Source organism: Schistocerca americana, chromosome 3, assembly GCF_021461395.2.
Source record: "Schistocerca americana isolate TAMUIC-IGC-003095 chromosome 3, iqSchAmer2.1, whole genome shotgun sequence".
Classification (NCBI taxonomy): domain Eukaryota; kingdom Metazoa; phylum Arthropoda; class Insecta; order Orthoptera; family Acrididae; genus Schistocerca; species Schistocerca americana.
The window spans coordinates 373939799-373956212 of record NC_060121.1 but is presented as its reverse complement, the minus strand read 5'-3'; the positions used below and the strand labels follow the sequence as shown (position 1 = coordinate 373956212).

At 44.5% G+C, this 16414-nt stretch overlaps 1 protein-coding gene across 1 annotated transcript in view; it reads left to right on the top strand.

The window, feature by feature from the left end:
• The window catches only part of LOC124605216 (heat shock 70 kDa protein 4), a 73083-nt gene that overhangs the window by 39495 nt on the left and 17174 nt on the right, over window positions 1-16414 (top strand). The window contains exons 8-11 of the mRNA XM_047136762.1: window positions 764-891; window positions 1174-1433; window positions 5775-5915; window positions 6060-6299. Coding sequence (XP_046992718.1) covers window positions 764-891; window positions 1174-1433; window positions 5775-5915; window positions 6060-6299 — 769 coding nt within the window. The remainder of the gene's footprint in view (window positions 1-763; window positions 892-1173; window positions 1434-5774; window positions 5916-6059; window positions 6300-16414) is intronic.

Sequence of the window (16414 nt, the reverse complement as noted above, 5' to 3'; positions counted from 1 at the left end):
ACCAGAGAAGGAAAGTTGCTACTCGCCACATAGCGGACATGCATCCCTGCCCCAGCCGCCTCCTTACCCCCACCCAGTTGCCACTCCCAGCATGCTCTGTTGCTGCTGCTCGCAGTGTGTTTTCAGCTCTCTGAAACTGCAGACCTGTGTGCAAGTTGTGTTTGTGTGTGTGTGTGTGTGTGTGTGTGTGTGTGTGTGTGTGTGTATACTGCTAACAAAGGCCCTAATGGCCAATAGTTATAATTCTGTGAATCTTTTTGTTGTGCCTATCGCGACTTAGCATCTCCGCTGTATGGTGAGTACCAACTTCCCTTCTCTGGTATTGTAAGATTAGAAATCAGAGAATTTAAAATGGAAAAATATAAAACCCTGCTTGTGAAGAAAATTGTATTGATGTTTTTTACTGCAACAATAAAACTAATTGAGCACAGCAACTATTGGGTCAGTAAAGACTCTGTGTTAACATGCAGCAGGAGAAAATAAAAACAATTCTTGTAGGTATATTGGCTTTTGGAGAATGCATGGGCACACTTGACTAGATTGTTTGTGTTTCTTGTTAATATAACAATTTTGTTGCTGATATCACCTGTTGCAAGATTAACTTTTATCCCGAATGTTGGTGAACTGCCAAAGGTCCTTGCTTCAAACAAATCCTGTGGGGTCATCCCCCCCCCCCCCCCCTTTGTGTTCCTCATATTCAATATGCAGCCTAATGCATTTAGTTGTATGCATTTCAAAAGTATTTTATTTATTTTTGTTGCAGAGAAATGGAAGTGTACACACAAAACCACCCAGTACCATTCTCAAAAATGTTGACGTTTTTCCGCAAGGAGCCATTCTCAATAAAAGCTTATTATGTTGGGAACATACCTTACCCGGATCCTTACATTGGTAACCATTAAGACATTTCATTTAATAGCCAGTTTATATTAAAAATGTGAAATAAAATATTTGTGGGTGTTGGAGAATTGAAATTGGCCATGAAGTGCTTACTTCATATGTATGCATAATTAATTGTTTCATTCACATTAAATAAATAATAAAGCGAAGCTTTTTTTTTCCCCACTAAACTGCTTTATAGTTTGTGCAAGATATGATTTCATCAGACATTATAGAAATATTTCTTAGTAACTATTACTGAATTTTAATTACTTGTTTGCTTTTTAATTTCAGGACAATTTATTGTAAAAGATGTAAAACCTACTCCGGAAGGAGAAAGCCAAAAAGTTAAAGTTAAAGTTCGTGTTAATCTGCACGGAATATTATTGATCAGCAGTGCATCACTTACAGAGAAGAAAGAAGCTACAGAACAAGATTCGCAAGAAGACACATCAATGGAAAATGATTCACAGAGTGCTGCATCTCAAGCAGGCAGTCAGAATGATGCACAGGCTGAACAGGCAGCAAATCAACAAAACCATATAGGTGGAGAGGTGAGGAGACGTAAACGCAGACTTGACGCGAATCAACTTTTAGCATGGTTTTATATGGTACGTGGGTGCTTGGTAGTGTGACAAGTCCTCGACTAGAAGTGGCGGGGGAGAAAGCAGGATGAAGAACTGCAGGCAAATACTAGGAATAAAAATGGTGGTTAATAACTTTTTAAATAGATGTCCAAGATGTAAAGCAATTTGCTGGAAGCTTCTCATAAAAGTTAAGTCTCCCACAAGTATTTGATAGAGACAGAGGTGGTAAAATGAATGTTCCTGCAGAATTCTGTGAACTACTGGCAGGAATCGAAGGTTTTCTTCTGTTTTTGAAGTGAGACAGCAAATTACATGAGAGAACAAAACCTTCTAGTAACACTCTTCCCCTACCCTGCTTCAGTTTTTCCCTTCATTTAAGCTATCCTGCCAGTAGATGTTATATTCAGTAGTTATTGTGTTTTCTGACTACTGAATATTTCTTCTTGTGCTGTTCTGCTCCTGTCACTTAGACATTATGTAAATTGCCAATTGTCTTGATGTTTCGTCTGAGTGTTGTTCATGTCTTCCTCATTCTTCTGCTGTTAAGAATGAAATAATAATACAGTTATCTTTTTTAAGTCCATTCATTTGTTAGTGGTGGTTATCTCATCTGTAAGAAGCTAACTAGTCTTCAGTTTCCTTACCTTTGCAATTTTTTGCTGTTGGTGTTCGATGCACGTGGCTTTGCATAGTTTCCAGAACATTGAGGAATCAATTTACTTGTGCTGTATGAAATATATTGATGGCTTTTGACACATGCTTCTCTCTCTCTTTCTCTCTCTCTCTTAAGAAACATTCCACATGGGAAAAATTCCACATGGCTTGTGTCTGTATATGTGTGGATGGATATGGGTGTGTGTGCAAGTGTATACCTGTCCTTTTTTCCCCGTAAGGTAAGTCTTTCCACTCCCGGGATTGGAATGACTCCTTACCCTCTCCCTTAAAACCCACATCCTTTCATCTTTCCCTCTCCTTCCCTCTTTCCTGACGAAACAACCGGGGGTTGCAAAAGCTCGAAATTTTGTGTGTGTGTGTTTGTGTGTTTTTTATTGTGCCTATCTACCAGCGCTTTCCTGTTTGGTAAGTCATGGAATCTATATATGTATGTTTGTGTGTCTATCGACCTGCCAGCGCTTTTGTTTGGTAAGTCTCATCTTCTTTGTGTTTAGATATATTTTTCCCATGTGGAATGTTTGCCTCATCAGGAAAGAGGGAAGGAGAGGGAAAGACGAAAGGATGTGGGTTTTAAGGGAGAGGGTAAGGAGTCATTCCAATCCCGGGAGCGGAAAAACTTACCTTAGGGGGAAAAAAGGACAGGTATACACTCGCTCGCTCGCGCGCGCGCGCGCGCACACACACACACACACACACACACACACACACACACACACACACACCCATCCATCCATCCATCCATCCATCCACACACATACAGACACAAGCAGACATATTTAAAGACAAAGAGTTTGGGCAGAGATGTCAGTCGAGGTGGAAATGCAGAAAGATGTTGTTGAATGACAGGTGAGGTATGAGTGGCGGCAACTTGAAATTAGTGGAGATTGAGGCCTGGTGGGTAACAGGAAGAGAGGATATATTGAAGAGCAAGTTCCCATCTCCGGAGTTCAGATAGGTTGGTGTTGGTGGGAAGTATCCAAATAAGCCGGATGGTGTAACACTGTGCCAAGATGTGCTGGCCGTGCACCAAGGCATGTTTAGCCACAGGGTGATCCTCATTACCAACAAACACTGTCTGCCTGTGTCCATTCATGCGAATGGACAGTTTGTTGCTGGTCATTCCCACATAGAATGCATCACAGTGTAGGCAGGTCAGTTGGTAAATCACGTGGGTGCTTTCACACGTGGCTCTGCCTTTGATCGTGTACACCTTCCGGGTTACAGGACTGGAGTAGGTGGTGGTGGGAGGGTGCATGGGACAGGTTTTACACCGGGGGCGGTTACAAGGGTAGGAGCCAGAGGGTAGGGAAGGTGGTTTGGGGATTTCATAGGGATGAACTAAGAGGTTACGAAGATTAGGTGGACGGCGGAAAGACACTCTTGGTGGAGTGGGGAGGATTTCATGAAGGATGGATCTCATTTCAGGGCAGGATTTGAGGAAGTCGTATCCCTGCTGGAGAGCCACATTCAGAGTCTGATCCAGTCCCGGAAAGTATCCTGTAACAAGTGGGGCACTTTTGGGGTTCTTCTGTGGGAGGTTCTGGGTTTGAGGAGATGAGGAAGTGGCTCTGGTTATTTGCTTCTGTACCAGGTCGGGAGGGTAGTTGCGGGATGCGAAAGCTGTTTTCAGGTTGTTGGTGTAATGGTTCAGGGATTCCGGACTGGAGGAGACTCGTTTGCCACGAAGACCTAGGCTGTAGGGAAGGGACCGTTTGATGTGGAATGGGTGGCAGCTGTCATAATGGAGGTACTGTTGCTTGTTGGTGGGTTTGATGTGGACGGACCTGTGAAGCTGGCCATTGGGCAGGTGGAGGTCTATGTCAAGGAAAGTGGCTTGGGATTTGGAGTAGTACCAGGTGAATCTAATGGAACCCAAGGAGTTGAGGTTGGAGAGGAAATTCTGGAGTTCTTCTTCACTGTGAGTCCAGATCATGAAAATGTCCTCAATAAATCTGTACCAAGCTTTGGGTTGGCAGGCCTGGGTAACCAAGAAGGCTTCCTCTAAGCGACCCATGAATAGGTTGGCGTACAAGGGGGCCATCCTGGTACCCATGGCTGTTCCCTCCGCTAATTTCTAATTTCAATTTGCCGCCGCCATACCTCACCTGTCTTTCAACAACATCTTTGCCTCTGTACTTCCGCCTCGACTGACATCTCTGCCCAAACTCTTTGCCTTTAAAAATGTCTGCTTGTGTCTGTGTATGTGCGGATGTGTGTGTGTGTGTGTGTGTGTGTGTGTGTCTCTATAAACATACCAACGATTTCGTTGGTAAACACACACACACACACACACACACACACACACACACACACACACACTCAACTTCATTCTGCACAAGAAATAAACTGTTTTGTCTAGTCATTAATGAAGTTGATGTCAATGTTGTTTAAAAATTTTGGTGCTGTGCTTCCTCTAAAAGCAAAACTGAGTTTTCCTTGAATACTGTGTGAATGCCAGCCCCTAACAAGTATGGAATTGCTGTTAAAGCTGAGTTTCTGAATATGCTATGTTGTGATGCTTGTTAGAACAATACTTAAACAGACTAATCCATCCTGTAATACATTTTTATTATTAAACACGGCCAGTAGCCTCACAATTTCTTCCAAGCTACAACCCGCTTGGATTAGTGATGGAGAAACATAACATGTCTGTATGAAGCCTAAAAAAAATTGGCATTCTGTTACTGTCTCGCAGTTCATTATTGCCTCAAGAAACCTTTCCAATTAGTCTTATGCCCAGACCTAAGAAGAAACCTAGGCCAACTTTAGGTAGAATGCCATTCTCAGTGACCTCCACCTTTTTGCTGTGCTCTGTATATTTCCCTGTGTTAGCATGTTCTACCAATGCAACAGAATAAATTCTTATCTTATACAGTAAGCTCCCCATTGGCTACTTTAAACATCAAATACTGGCTGCTGCCAAAGGAACTTTCATACATTACGTTTTGCTACCAGCCAACTTTGGACCTGTCCTAATACAACTCTCGCCCCCCTCACCCTGTGTGTGTGTGTGTGTGTGTGTGTGTGTGTGTGTGTGTGTGTTTGAAAGTAACTATTGTGAGTGGGAAAGAATGCATCTTTTGTAATTGTGAAATTACGATCTCGTGCTGTGGTTTCTGTGTGTATTTTCAACTAATCACAGAAACTACTGTAATGATTTAGTTATGGTTTTTGCTAATGAGTAGTGATGAATTAAAAATCACTGCTACTGTAACAACAATAATATTGCTATACTCTGCTGAATGGAAGAACTCCTTAGGGGAAATGAAACAAACTAATTTGTCAGATAGTTGCTGTATTTACCTTTCACCGAAAATGTTGATAGTAGAGGAAGGGAAGGTAATGAGTTTTCACAGTTTAGTTTTCTCAGCAGTCTAACCAAATTGTGTGTACCCAATTGTGAATTTTGTAAACCATGAGTGCTAAAGGGTACAACTTACACTGTAGGTTGACAGTTCAGCAAGTTTACTTCACCCTTTATTAAATTTATTTGAAATTAAGTACTCCTCCTCCACCCTTCAGTTTCATTAACTTAATTTGGACACAAAGTAACATAATTTGCTCATATAACAAATAAATTGTAACTAACATTCTTTGATTCTTTTACTTACCTGAATTTTAACTCTTCTGTAGGATGATGCAGAAGGACAAGGAAATACTGAGAAGAAAGAGGCATCAAAAAAGAAAAAGATAGTGAAAACAGTCGATCTGCCTATAGAGTCTTACACTCATGGCATATCACAACTAGATCTGAATAACTACATTGAACAAGAGGTAAATATTGAAGCTTATTCTAACATATTTGCAACTAATAATTCATTGTAAATGTTTAAAGATTGAGGGACTTCTTTTCAATATGAGAACTTGGCTAGTGCTGTACATTAAACTGTACTGTGTAATTTTTTTCTTTTTTCCCAGTGCAAAATGATTGCAAGTGACAGGCAAGAGAAGGAACGTATTGATGCTCGCAATGCTTTAGAGGAATATGTATATGATCTTAGAGGCAAACTTAACAGTGATGAAGAACTTGCAACTTTCGTTAATGATGCTGATAGAACATCGCTTTCACAGCAGTTGGATGAAACTGAAAATTGGCTGTATGAAGAGGGAGAGGACTGTAATAGACAAGTTTATGTTGATAGACTGTCATCATTGAAGGTAGGTGTGGAAACCAAATTAGAATATGAAATAAAATTAAAGTTTTACTTCTCTGCTACTACTAAGACTGCTCTCATGGGGCTCATTGTACTTGTTGCCGATGGTGCTTGGATTCTTTGTGTTTTGTACACTCAATTTCTTACCTTCTGGCCTTCTAAGCTTTTCAATTATTGATTATATGGTCCCCTTTTTTGGATGTCACTCGATAATTTGTTTCTAAATTTTACATAGCTGCAGATTATGCAGGGAAGGTCGCCCAGTGTGGCGTATAGTTCACCTGTGTGCCTTTCTCTCTTTGTACCCTTCTTTCTTGCAACAGTACCATGTCCAAAACCCAGGATAGTAGCCATTCAGTTGGGTGGTGGTGTCGGTGGTGCCTGAGCTGGAAACTCCCCACGTAAGCCAAGGAGTATTTGCCTGTCACATCTGGGACAAAGGGGACTCCAGGCAACAGTTTACTGGCCACTGCTGTGGCTGCCTGGAACGCATGGGGAAAGCCCTCATTTGAAGTGGATGGTACCATGGCAGAAATTCACACATGAAGTGAATTAAACTTCCTTCTGACTTACTACAATACGGGGAGATATGACTGTAAAACCTCCCCTTCCCTGGTTATGCTGTGGGAGGAATAGAGCTCTCAGAGAAAAGGTAAGAAATACTCCCCCCAATACTTGGTTTGTTCTGTGACGGACACGGACTTCTTTTGGTTACAAAACCTTTGTTCTTTGTTGAACATCTCGGGAACAGATTTGGAGAAATGGCAGTGATTTAAAAAATGAAAAGTGACTCCATTATGATTAAAACGGCTTTCCCCACCTAGTCATGGGCACTGCTCGCCTGCGACAAGATGGGTGAAGTTCCTGTCACAAGAACCCCCATAAAAGTCTGAATATGGTACAGGGTCTGTTTTTCCAAGATTTCCTTCTACAGCCTGATGAAGAGTTGCTAGGTATGCATTTTGTCCATGTCCAGTGGAGACCAAATGACAACAAGAGTGGATACTCGAGGCTTAATCCTCATCCTCACCTTTGAAGGTGACTCATTCCTGAGGAGGTCAAGGTCGTGGTATATCGCTGTGCTGTCAAGCTGTATGTTCATCGTCACGTGTGATGCTGCAAATGCATGTGATTTTGACACACGACTTAATGTTGCAATGCCAGCCCAGTCTGTAGGGATTGTGGCAGTCAGTTACACACAAATGCAGCTTATGCCCCTTCCCATACTGTGTCACCTGTGGGGAGCACTACTCCCCCTGTTCACTAGACTGCACCATTTTCAATCGTGAAAAGAAAATTCGGTAATACAAGACCCTTGACCACGTCACATATAAAGAGACCAAGAAGGAAATAAGATTGCCTGCATCCTACATGTATGACAGTGAGGTATGTTACTGCTACAACAATATTGCTCTCCTTGTCTTCTAAATCTGGCCTTTGGGACCACCTAACTACACCAGCTCCCCTTTGGAAGCATTGACTAGACTCCCTATCGACCAGGATAGTCATCCAAACAGAGGAAGATTCTGATCGCCCCATGCCACCACACACTGCTTGTTACACTTCTGTATCTGAGGTAGCATTCCTGGTGACCCCAGATGCCCCCACCCCTGATGCACCTTGATTCAAAACAGGTGTGTGTTGATGGTGTATCTTCGCAACCAGTGGCAGCAGGTGGAACTGAAGCATGATTTGCAGCCTTGATCTGTGTATACCCCCATAGCATACTGGTACCATGATCCTCCAGTGAAACAGTAGCAGTTTCATCCGCCACTGAACTCTGCCGCAACATCTTACATGTGCCTCTGTTTGTTGTATCGCAGTGTGGGGAAACTTTTTCTCAACAATGCAAGCCCTTTCCGTACATGGCTGTTGGCCATTTTTAGGACCATACTGACTATGAAAGAGCATCGGGTGATGTGTCCACACAAGTTCAGGATTATATCTACAGCAAAAATGTGCGGGTCCAGTTAGAAGGAGCACTCCATTGGAAAGGCTGGCATTTGTGGGGGATTTTCTCGCAGTGAGCCAGTCACCAACTCGGTCTACATCCACGAAACACAAATGTAATGAGGCTAAAGATTCCAAGACTGTCATAGCTGCATGTCGGTTCCTTGTGGTATCACCTACTGAAGGATGTCAGTCCTTTGTGATGGTTAATCCATTTGTAATTCAGAAAGGTGTTATGTAATTGCTGTCCATGTGAAATCCTGCTCTCCTTTGCATAATGGCACTTGGCTTTCGATTACAGATTGTGATTCTCAAGCCCAAACAACTGCTTGCAGCTTCTCTTCTCTATGGCTGCCCTGTTCATGTTGAGGCCCATTCAATGCTGAATTCTTCACGGGGTGTTATTTACTCTAGGCTGCTCGATGGTCTGACCGAGGGAGAAACCTACTGTCACTCAGCCAGATGTAGTCGCCTGTTCTGTCTCAGAAGAAACCTCTCAGCCTGCAGGATCCAGGCAATCACAGAGTGTGGGATTATGGCTAGTTGAGAGCTCCAATGTTAGGTGCATTAGGGGCATGGCTGGCAAGAAGGGGAAGAAAGCCAATTTGCAGTCAGTGTGTGTACCAAGTGGAGTCATTCCAGATGGAGAACGGGTCCTTCTGGATACCATGAAGAGCAAAGGGTGCAGCCAGTTGCAGGCAGTGGCTCACATCAATACCAATGGTGTGTGTCACTTTGGATTGAAAAAGATTCTCTCTGGTTTCGAGTGGCTAACAGAAGTGGTTAAGGCTGCCAGTGTTGCTCGCAAGATGAAAGCAGAGTTCATCGTTTGCAGCATACGTGACAGGACCAGATGCGGACCTCTGGTACAGAGCCAAGTGGAGGGTCTGAATCAGAGGCTCAGATGGTTCTGTGACTGTGTATGCTGCAGATTTCTTGACTAGCACAATAAGGTGGTTGGGTTTCGGGTTCTGCCAAATACGTCAGGAGTCCACTACATGGTTACACAGGTAGCAGGGGCTGTGTGACGTGGACTGGGTAGTTTTTTAGGGTAGAGGGTGGGGGGGGGGGGGGGGGATCACTTCAATCTCAAAGGGTGCAAAACAAACACAGGAAGAACATAGATACAGGTACCATCAGTTTAACAGTTCTAAACTGTCTTAGCTGTGATGGGCTGTGATGGGAAAGTACCAGAGCTCTAATTGCTAATAGAAAGCACTGATGCTCAAATTGTTATAGGCACTGAAAGCTTGCCAAAGTACAAAGTAGGAGGAAAGCGCAGTTGTGCAGCGAAGCTAATGGTGTTCCAAAAGGCTAAACACAGTTGGCGGTAGCATGTTTGTTGCTCTTAGAAGTGGTTTATCTTGTCGCAAAATTTAATTATTTAGTTCCTGTGAGATAGTGTGGGCAGAGGTAATTCTTGGCTACTGAAATAAAAAATAATTGAATCATTTTACTGGCCTCCCAATTCAGATGATGCAATTGCTGAAAGGTTCAAAGAAAACTGGAGCTCAGTTTCAAACACATGCCCAACTTGTACAATTATAGTTAGTGGTGACTTTAATTTACACTTGATATGTTGGCAATAATACATGTTCAAATCCGGAGGTACGCATAAAAGTCATCTGAAATTGTGCTAAGTGCATTCTTTGCAAAGTGTCTTCCAGTTAATTCACGAGCCCACGCAAATAGTAAACTGTTGTGAAAACACACTTGACCTCTTAGCAACATATAATCCTGAGTTAATAATAAGCATCAAAATGGATACAGGGATCAGTGAACTCAGGGTTGTCATAGTGGGATTGAATATTGTAACCCCCAAATCATCTAAAAATAAATGAAAAATATAGCTATCCAAAAAAGCAGATAAAATCACGTGACACCTTCCTGAGAGACAATCTCCATTTCTTTCATATTAGCAATATAAGTGTAGATCAGATGTGGCTTAAATTCAAAGAAATAGTATCGGCAGCAGTTGAGAGATATATACCAAATCAATTAACGAACGACAGAACGGATCCTTCTTGGTATACAAAAACGGTGAGAACAGTATTGCAGAAACAATGAAAAAAAAAATTCCAATTTTAAATGGATGCAAAATCTAAAAGATTGGCGATGTTTTACAGAAGCTTGGAATTTTACGCAGATGTAAATCCAAGATGCTTATAATAGTTTACACAATGAAACTTTGTTTCGAAACCTGGCAGAAAATCCAGAGAGATTATGGTCGTATGTAAAGTATGCTAGCGACAAGACAGTCAATGCCTTCTCTGCATGATAGCAATGGAAGTACTAACGACAACAGTGATCCAAAAGCGGAGGTACTAAACATAGCTGTCAAAAATTCCTTCAGTGAAGAAGATGAAATAAATATTCCAGAATTCAAATCAAGAACAGCTACCAACAGTAGTAATGTAGAATCAGATATCCTCAGAGTAATGAAGCAACTTAAATCACTTAACAAAAGCAAGTCTTCAGGGCCACACTGTATACCAATTACGTTCCTTTCAGAATATGCTGATACAATAGATCCATACGCAACAGTCATACACAACCGTTCACTCGACTAAAGGTCTGTAACCAAATACTGTAACCAAAAGCTACTGGGCGAAGAGCTTCACGGTCTTCCTCCATGCCCAAAGCTACTTCAGAGAAGTCCTCCCTGCAAGCCCGTAAATAGAAGCAAGAGGGCAAGCAAACAAAGAAGTCTGCTAAGAAAAAGGACCCTCCAGTGGCCCCAACACCGCCACTCCCTACCAGTTCTGCATCTGCAGATGAGGTGGAGATCTCAGTGTCCCCTGAGGACCTGGATTTCACTGATCACTCATCCACAATAGGAATGGCTACAACTACACAATCAGTGGCAGCAGGTGACCCTGAGGCGTAACCTGCCTCCTTGCATGCTTTATACCTTCCCAGCCGCAAGATAACGTCATTCTTCAGTGGAATTGCTGTGGTTTTTTCCACCACCTGGCTAAGCTAAGGCAACTATTAAGCTTTACCTTTGCTTTCTGCATTGCTCTCCAGGAAACCTGGTTTCCGGCAATGGGGACCCCTGCCCTTCAGGGCTGTAGAGGATATTCCAAGAACTGTAGAGACTATAATCAAGTGTCAGGTGGGGCTTGTGTATATGACCTGAACTCAGTATACAGTTAACCTGTGGCCCTTCAAACCCCTCTTGAAGCCCTGGCTGTCAGGATATGGACAACACAGGCAGTAACTGTTTGCAACATATATCTTTCTCCAGATGGTGCAGTACCTTTGAATGCATTGCCTGCACTGATTCATTGACCCTCTAAACCTTTCCTACTTTTGGGAGATTTTAACACGCATAACCCCTTGTTGGGGCGGCTGTGCTTACTGGCCGAGGTAGAGATGTCGAAACTTTACTGTCTCAACTTGATCTCTGCCTCTTAAATTCTGGGCTCCCACACATTTCAGTGTGGCTCATGGCACTTACTCAGCCATTGATTTATCCCTCTGCAGCCCAGGACTTTTCCCATCTGTCCACCAGAGAGCCCACGATGACTTGTGTGGTAGTGACCAGTTTCCCATCTTCCTGTCACTCCCCCAGTGCCATTCCCCCAGACGTCTACAAAGATGGGTTTAAACAAGGCAGACTGGTAAGCTTTCACCTCTGCTGTCATCGCTGAATCTCCCCCACATGGTACCATCGATGTGGTACTTGAGCAGGTCACTAGAATGATAATTTCTGCTGCAGAAAACACGCACCCTTGTTCTTTAGGGTGCCCCTGGCGAAAGTCAGTACCTTGGTGGTCCCTGGAAATTGCTGAGGCCATTAAAGAGCATCGGCAAGCTCTCCAGTGACATAAGTGGCACCCTTCCGTAGAGCACCTAATAACTTTTAAACGACTCCGTGCCCACATTTGCCAGCTTATAAAAAGATGGGAACAGGAGTGCTGGGAGAGGTGCGTCACGACCATTGGTTGCCAAACATGACCTTTCCAAGTCTGGACGAAGATCAGACATGTTTGTGGGTACCAGACCCCAACAGGTGTTACTGGCATTAACATCAGTGGCGTGTTATCTGCCGATGCAAACGCAATTGCCCAGCAATTTGCTGAGCTCTATGCTCGAGCTTCCACGTCAGAGAATTATCCCCCAGCATTTCGCATTCTCAAACAGCAGACGGAAAGGAAAGCCCTCTCATTCTCTGAACGTCACAGTGGACCCTATAATGCTCCATTTACAGAGTGGGAGCTCCTTAGCGTCCTTGCACATTACCCTGACATAGCTCCTGGGCCGGATCAGATCCACAGTCAGATGATTAAACATCTCTCGTCAGACTACAAGCAACTTCTCCTTGTCATCTTCAACCGGATCTGGTGCGTTGGCATCTTTCCATCACAATGGCGTGAGAGCACCATCATTACAGTGCTCAATCCCGGTAAAAACCCACTTGATGGGGATAGCTATCGGCCCCTCAGCCTCACCAACATTCTGTGTAAGCTGTTAGAATGTATGGTAAGTCGGCAGTTGTGTTGGGTCCTGGAATCACATGGCCTACTGGCTCCATGCCAGGTCTGTTTTCGCCAGGATCGCTCTACCATTGATAATCTAGTTTCCCTCGAGTCTACCATCTGAACAGCCTTTTCCAGTCACCAACTCCTGGTTGCCATCTCTTTTTATTTATGAAAAACTTAAGACATGAACTGGCAACATCATATCCTTGCCACATAATATGAGTTGGGTCTCTGGGTCTGCTCCCGATTTTTGTCCAAAATTTCCTATTGCTCTGCACTTTCAGTGTCCAAGTTGGTGCCTCACATAGTTCCCCCTATATCCAGGAGAATGGGGTCCCGCAGGGTTCTGTATTGAGTGTGTCTATTTTTAGGGGCCATTAACAGTCTAGCAGCAGCAGCTGTCAGGCCGTCGGTGTCACCTTCTCTGTATGCAGACAACTTCTACATTTCGTACCGCTCCTCCAGTACTGGTGTTGCCAAGCGGCACCTACAAGGAGCCATCCACAAGGTTCAGTCATGGGCTCTAGCCCACGGCTTCCAGTTTTCAGCCCCGAAGTCACGTCATGCACTCTGTCAGTGTCTTACCATTCATCCGGAACCAGAACTTTACCTTCATGATGATCCACTCGCTGTAGTGGAGACATACCGGTTCTTAGGACTGGTTTTAGATCCCAGATTGACGTGGCTTCCTCATCTTCATCAGCTTAAGCGGAAGTGCTTGCAGCTCCTCAATGCCCTTCACTGTCTGAGCAACACCAACTGGGGAGCAGATCGCTGTTACTGCTGCAGCTCTACAGAGCCCTTGTTCAATCCTGCCTTGACTATGGGAGTCTGGTTTATGGTCCCGCGGCGCCCTCAGCATTGCGTTTACTCGAGCCAGTGCACCACTATGGCATTCAACTGGCAACAGGAGCTTTTAGGATGAGTCCGGTGACCAGCGTCCTGGTGGAGGACGGAGTCCCTCCATTAAAGGTTAGGCATACACAACTGCTAGCCAGTTACATTGCACACATTCGTAGTTCTCCTGAGCATCTGAATTACCGTCTCCTTTTCCCATCCACTGCGGTTCATCTCCCACATCAGAGGCCCAGGTCAGGGCTTAAGATTGCAGTTTGCTTCCAATCTCTTCTGTCTGAAGCGGAGTCCTTGCCTTTATCACCTATGCTCGAGATCCATTCACGTGCACCTCCATGGTGTACACCTAGGCCGAAGCTTCGCTCAGACCTTCACATGGTCGTAAGGACTCAGTTAACCCCACAGCTCTTTGCTGTCACTGCCTCTCGCTTCTTGATGTGAAGCGGGACCATAAAGTGGTTTACACTAATGGCTCAATGGCTGGTGGTCACACTGGCTTCGTGTATGTTCATGGGGGACATGTGGAACACCACTCCTTGCCAGATGGCTGCAGTGTTTTCACTACAGAGCTGGCAGCCACGTCTCGTGCTCTTGAGCGCATCTGCTCATGTCCTGGAGAGTCGTTTCTTCTCTGTACTAACTCCTTGAGCAACCTACAAGCTATCAACGAGTGCTACCCCTGCCATCCTTTGGTAGCGACCATCCAGGAGTCCATCTGTATCCTGGAACCGTCCAGTCGTTCCGTGGTGTTTGTGTGGACCCCAGGCCACATCGGAATCCTAGGAAATGAACTTGCCAACAAGCTGGCCACACAGGCTGAACAGGAACCACTTCTGGAGACCGGCATCCCTGTAACTGACTTGCAATCATTATTACCCCGCAAGTTTTTTCAGCTTTGGGAGATGGAGTGGCATAATCTCAGTACGCACAAGAAACTGCATGCCCTTAAGGAGACTAGGAATGTGTGGAAGACCTCCATGCAGACCTCCCGCAGGGACTCTGGTTCTCTGCTGGCTCTGAATTGGCCATATGTGGCTAACACAAGGCTACCTCCTCCGTCACGAGTACCCACCTCAGTGTCATATGACTGTCCTCCACATCTTGCTGGACTCCACACTTTCAGCTGCTCTTCAGCCGACTTTTAACCTTCCCAGCACCCTACCTTTTGTGTTGGATGACAATGCCTCAACAGCAGATTTAGTTTTATGTTTTATTCATGAAGGGTTTTTTAGCATACCATCTAAGTGTGATCATTTAGCCTTCTCTCTGAGGTCGCCACCCTCCCTCCATTTTAATTCTGTCATGCTTTCTTTGCATTTGTTTGTCTTGGTGGCCTTCTTTTCCGTACATGTGTTCATCTCGCCTTGTCTTTTTGGGGTGGACATTTTTATGTGTTCTTTTATTATTGTGATCATCCAGCCCAGACCATCTGCCCTATGGTTTTAATACCTTCTACTACTTTTCCTTGTTGTGTATGTTTTCCCCATTTTTTGTTCCTACAATTCATTTTCTTTTTAGGTGTGGCGTTGGGTGTTTTTTGTACCTTGAGCCTTGCTTGCATCAGGAAAAAGGGACTGATGACCCTGTAGTTTAGTCCCTTTATACCCCAAACCAACCAGCCTCTCAATGCCCCCTTTCCTTCTCATCTTCAAAGAGACGGTTCAGGGAAAGGTTCATGACGTTTGGGTCAAAAGCTGTCCCAAGTGCCATCAGATATCATTCTTTCACGTCTGACTGATGAGGAGGACATCATGGAGTTGGATGTCTTGGATGCAGGCAGCCCCTTCACTCCCCCTTGATCGTAATTGAGAGGCTTCTTGTGTCATCACATGCATACTTGCTAAATGAGAGACAGAGCACTCACTCCTGTACAGCAAATGGGGTTGTTCTCTGCCATTGATCTCTCACTTTGCTCTCCAGCTCTTGCTCACACAGCTCAATGGGAAGTGGTCGATGACTTGCACAGAAGTGATCGCTTCCCAGTCTGGATTCACCTGCCAGATGGATTGGAACCCGAAGGGCAACTGCCGCGATGGGTGCTTGGTTGGTTTGATTGGACACTGTACAGCCAGTTGGCCCAGTGTGAACATTGTGCGAATGTCGAGACATGAGTGGATCGCACCGCTGCAGCATACATTCCACAGTCCATGGAACAACAGAAGAGGCAACCTGTCTCTTGTTGGAGTGCCAAATCCCACTCTGCTATCAGGACCAGGCGTGCGGCTTCGCATAGGTACAAGTGTCGGCCAACTGCAAAGAAACATGCAGCCTTTAGAGTGATGAGGGCGAAGTGTTGCTGAATTATTAGAGAGCAAGAAGATGCCGTGGCAACAGTTCCTGAACACCATTAATTGTTCCACCAAAAGTTCGGTTGTGTCGAAGAGAATCAGGAGAATTTCCAGGAGAGGAGGCAGATACCCCATGGCTGCTCTAACAGGGAATGGCACTCTCCAAACAAAACCGCGAGACGTGTCCCAGACTGTGGTGGTGTATTTTGCCACAGTTACTGCAACAGCCAGTCAGGATCCAGGTTTCCAGCATCAGAGAGCGATTGCTGATAGGTGTAGTTTGGACTTCTGGTCCACCTCTGATGAAGATTAAAACTGCCCATTTTTCATTGTGGGAGCTGCATTCCGTGGATCATTGCACATCCCCTGGTCACGACAGGATCCATTACAGTATGCTGTGGTGCCTCATGAGGTGAAACAAAGATATCCTCCTCGCACTTTTTAATGTCATTTGGGTACCTAGTCACTTATTCAATTGTGGTGCGAGGTAATTTTAATTCCTGCTTTAAAACCTGGAGAAGACTGTACATGCCCAAGCAATT